This window comes from Pygoscelis adeliae, unplaced genomic scaffold (assembly GCF_000699105.1).
Source record: "Pygoscelis adeliae isolate BGI_AS28 unplaced genomic scaffold, ASM69910v1 Scaffold328, whole genome shotgun sequence".
NCBI classification, from domain to species: Eukaryota; Metazoa; Chordata; class Aves; order Sphenisciformes; family Spheniscidae; genus Pygoscelis; species Pygoscelis adeliae.
In genome coordinates this window covers 91,812-95,894 of record NW_008825309.1, presented here as the reverse complement: position 1 = coordinate 95,894, position 4,083 = coordinate 91,812, and the positions used below count along the sequence as shown (strand labels likewise).

General features: G+C 59.2%; 1 protein-coding gene across 1 annotated transcript in view; it reads left to right on the top strand.

The window, feature by feature from the left end:
• LOC103922158 (deleted in malignant brain tumors 1 protein-like) overlaps nt 1-3,817 on the top strand; it is a 36,793-nt gene extending 32,976 nt beyond the window's left edge. The window contains 5 exon segments of the mRNA XM_009330244.1: nt 997-1,305; nt 1,881-2,210; nt 2,749-3,078; nt 3,329-3,652; nt 3,795-3,817. Of these exon segments, the coding sequence (XP_009328519.1) occupies nt 997-1,305; nt 1,881-2,210; nt 2,749-3,078; nt 3,329-3,652; nt 3,795-3,817 (1,316 nt within the window).
• Nucleotides 3,818-4,083: the final 266 nt, after the last annotated feature.

The window sequence follows — 4,083 nt, the reverse complement described above, 5'->3', positions numbered from 1 at the left end:
AGCAGGTCCAGAGGAGGCCACAGAAACGGTCAGAGGATGGAACACCTCTCCTATGAAGAAAGGCTGAGAGAGTTGGGGTTGTTCAGCCTGGAGAAGAGAAGGCTCCAGGGAGCCCTTATTGCAGCCATTCAATATATAAAGGGGGCTTATTAAGAAAGACAGAGAGAGACTTTTTACCAAGGCCTGTAGTGACAGGACAAGGGGCAATGGTTTTAAACTGAGTGTAAATTTAGATTGGACGTAAAGAAGAAATTTTTATGATGAGGGTGGTGAGACACTGGAGCAGGTTGCCCAGTGAAGTTGTGGATGCCCCATCACTGGAAGTGTTCAAGGTCAGGTTGAATGGGGCTTTGAGAACCTGATCTAGTGGAAGATGTCCCTGCCCATGGCTGAAGGATCGGACTAGCTGGTCTTTAAAGGTCCCTTCCACCCAAACCCTGCAGCCAGGCATCACGCCCAGGGTTTTGTCCCCCTCGTAAAATGGCAGCGTCCGGCCACATCAACCCCTTTTGTACTCAGTGCTACTAGTGCCTGAACGCTGGCCCTGCCCTGCTGGAAGCACGTGGGATGCTGCAGGTGGAGGGTGGTCCAGGGATGCAGGCAGGGCAGAGCTGAGGCAGCCCACAGCCGGGCTTGGTTTGGGCGGGGGATGGGGCGCATCTGGCTGGATGACGTGGCCTGTGCTGGGAGCGAGGACGCCCTTGCCCAGTGCCGAGCCCATCCCTGGGGGCAGAGTAACTGCAACCATGGAGAAGATGCCAGTGTGGTGTGCTCAGGTACATGCTGGTCCTGCAACATGGGGTGTCCTGGGGGGCCGGGGGGGTCCATCCTGCATCTCACTGCCTCTGGGGTGATGCTGCAGTGGGATGGTCAAGCCCTTCCTGGGGTGGGGAGTCCTTTCGCCCCAGCCCCGGTCATTGCTGCTGGCACCATGTGTGTCCCCAGCCCACTGTGACATTTCTATGGTGCTTCCAGACGCTGGTGCAACCAACACATCGACTGTCCGGCTTGTGGACGGCCCGCATCGCTGTGCCGGGAGGGTGGAGATCTTTCACAACCAGCAATGGGGGACGGTCTGTGACAACGGCTGGGATCTGAGCGACGCAGCAGTGGTCTGCTGGCAGCTGGGCTGCGGGGTGGCTCTCGCGGCCCCGGCAGGGGCTTCCTTCGGGAGGGGGCTGGATCCCATCTGGCTGGACAGGGTCACCTGCGTCGGGGGGGAGAAAGCCCTCGTGCAGTGTCGGGCCAGGCCCTGGGGAATCAACAGCTGCACCCACGAAGAGGATGCCGGTGTGGTCTGCTCAGGTGATGCTCATTCCTGCGGTGTCCTAAAAGGACAGCTTGGAGCTGTCATCCCCCCCCCGCAAAAAAGTGCCTTTTCCTCTCCAACCTGACCTCAGGAGCATTGGCTGCAGGAAGATTTCAAGGGCATGGGGCTCATCCCCTTGGCAGATGGTGTTGGCCCCCATCCCCACACCACAGTAGCCCGTGGAGCTGCCCTGATCCAACCACCCTTGGCATAACTGAGCAGGGAAAGGGGGGAAAAAGGACATTGATGCCCAGTTTGGGATGCGGGCTGCACTGAGACTCTGCTGGGTCCCAGCGAGGCTCCAAGAAAGGGGATTTATTTCTCCCCTTCCCCATCAGGGACCGAGTCAGGAGGCCAGATGTAGGTGCCCGGTGGTGCTTATGAAGCCCCAAGGGCCATGCCTGCCTGCACATCTCTGCAGGCAGGGCTCAGACCAGGATCTGTTCTCCCATCTCACCATGGGTGGGAAGCTGCCCTAGGTTTGCACCCTGGCCGCTGCCACCAGAAAGTCTGCCCTGGACACGTGGTCCTCTTGTCCTCAACGCTGCATCGCCTGCTTCTCTGCCTGCAGACCTGGCCAGGGCAGAGGTGGCAGAGGTCCGCCTTGTAGAAGGACCGAACCGCTGCGCCGGGAGGGTGGAGGTGCTCCACACCGGGCAGTGGGGGACGATCTGCGATGACAGCTGGGACCTGAATGACGCGGCGGTGGTGTGCAGGCAGCTGGGCTGCGGCAGAGCTGAGGCAGCCCACAGCCGGGCTTACTTCGGGCAGGGGACGGGGCACATCTGGCTGGATGACATGAGCTGCACGGGGAGCGAGGACAACCTCGCCCAGTGCCAAGCCCATCCCTGGGGACAGAGTAACTGCCACCATGGAGAAGATGCTGGCGTGGTGTGCTCAGGTACATCCCAGTCCTGTGATACAGGGCATGCGGTGGGGGGATGGGAGGGTCTATCCTGCATCTGGCTGCCTCCGGGGTGATGCTAGCTCTGGAAAGGCATACTTTTTGGGGAAGGGGGCTGGCAAAGGGTTGTAACCTCTTTTTGGCCAGGCTTCTCCCCAACTAGCAACGGGTTCCCACCCCATTCATAACCAAAATCTCATTGAAACCTCCATCCTCCCTCCTCGTGGCGAGCCAAGCCCTGTCTTGAGGGGACTACCCGGCCCCAAATCCCCAGCTTGGTCTCCATTGCCTGGTCCACATGCTTGCATGGAGGAGACACCACCATCTTAGAGTATGAAGGTGCAACTGAAGCCCATCCCTATGGCCACGCTCCTCTGGAAGGATTGGGGGGGTTGCATCCCTTGCTGGAGGGGGACCAAAACGACTTTGTATTTGCACTCTGGCTTCTGGTTGGGGATTTTTTTTTTTTTTTTTTTTTTTTTTTCAATGTGGTGGGTGCCCTGTTCTCCTTTCCTAAACAGCTTTCTCCTGGCAGATGCCAACATCACAGAGGACGTGCAGGTCCGCTTGGCCAACGGCCCGAACCGCTGTGCCGGGAGAGTGGAGGTGCTTCATGAACAGCGGTGGGGGACCATCTGCGATGACAGCTGGGATTTGAAGGATGCCAAGGTGGTCTGCCAGCAGCTGGGCTGTGGGACAGCCGTGTCGGTCCCAGACGAAGCTCACTTCGGGCATGGGTTGGACCCCATCTGGCTGGATGATGTGGAGTGCACCGGCATGGAGACCACCATCTCCCAGTGCAGCCTTAGCAGCTGGGGACTCCATAACTGCAACCACAACGAAGATGCAGGAGTTGTGTGCTCAGGTGGTCCCCGGGGGGAATGCTCAGTTGCCCCCAAAAAGGGTTTTATGTGGGACTGGAAGGCTGGCAGCACTGGTGGGACATCAGTGATGGGAATGACCTTGCAAGGGAGCTGGGAAGGGGAATCGTGCAGCAGGTACAGCTGGCACATGGCACGCATGCCCATCCTTGCACGCATGTGCACCTTGCACGCCCCTCTTCATCTGCCTGCTGTGTCAGAGGGGCCATCTCACCTCTTTGCTCCTTCTTGCAGGCACAGACCCCTTGCAGGTGCGGGTGCAGGATGGCCCCGGTCCCTGCGCGGGGCGGGGGGAGTACAACGCTACCTGGCATGGGGTGTGTGGCAGCAGATGGAGCTTGCTGGAAGCTGGGGTGGTCTGCAGGCAGCTGGGCTGTGGGCCAGCCCAGTCGGCACCCGTTGGAGCCCAGCTCAAGCAGGGGGACGGCCGTGCCTTGCTGGAGGGGCTGAGCTGCCGGGGGACCGAGTCATTGCTCCTGGAGTGCCAGCAGAGAGAGACAGGGCTCGGGCCGTGCAGGCAGGGCTCGGCAGCTGGCGTGGTGTGCACAAAGCCAAAGGGTGAGCACTGGGATCCTCCATGGTGTCCGTGCTGGGTAGGGGGGAAAGGTCCCAAGGCGAGGAGAAAGGTGGCACATGTTCATCCCGGCAAGCTCTTGAGGGCCTTTCCTGGGAGATGCACCTCGTTTTCCATCACCCTTAGGAGCATCGCAGATGCTTTCCTGACCCCAAAACACACTCAATCCCTCCCTTTCCTTCTTGGACCCCAAATTTCCTTATCCCACTCCAAATCCTCTGGGCTCCCTCCAGGACCAGTCCCCATTTCTCAGATAGGTTGTGGTAGAGCTGGGACAACTTTGAAGGATGGGGGAGGGTCAGAAATAGACCTATGTGAGATGTAGCACCCCAAATCCAAAGGGGACAATGCATCGGAGAGCTGATGCAGGTTTTAAGAGCAGCAGGAACATGAAAGATCACTCCGACCCCTCCAT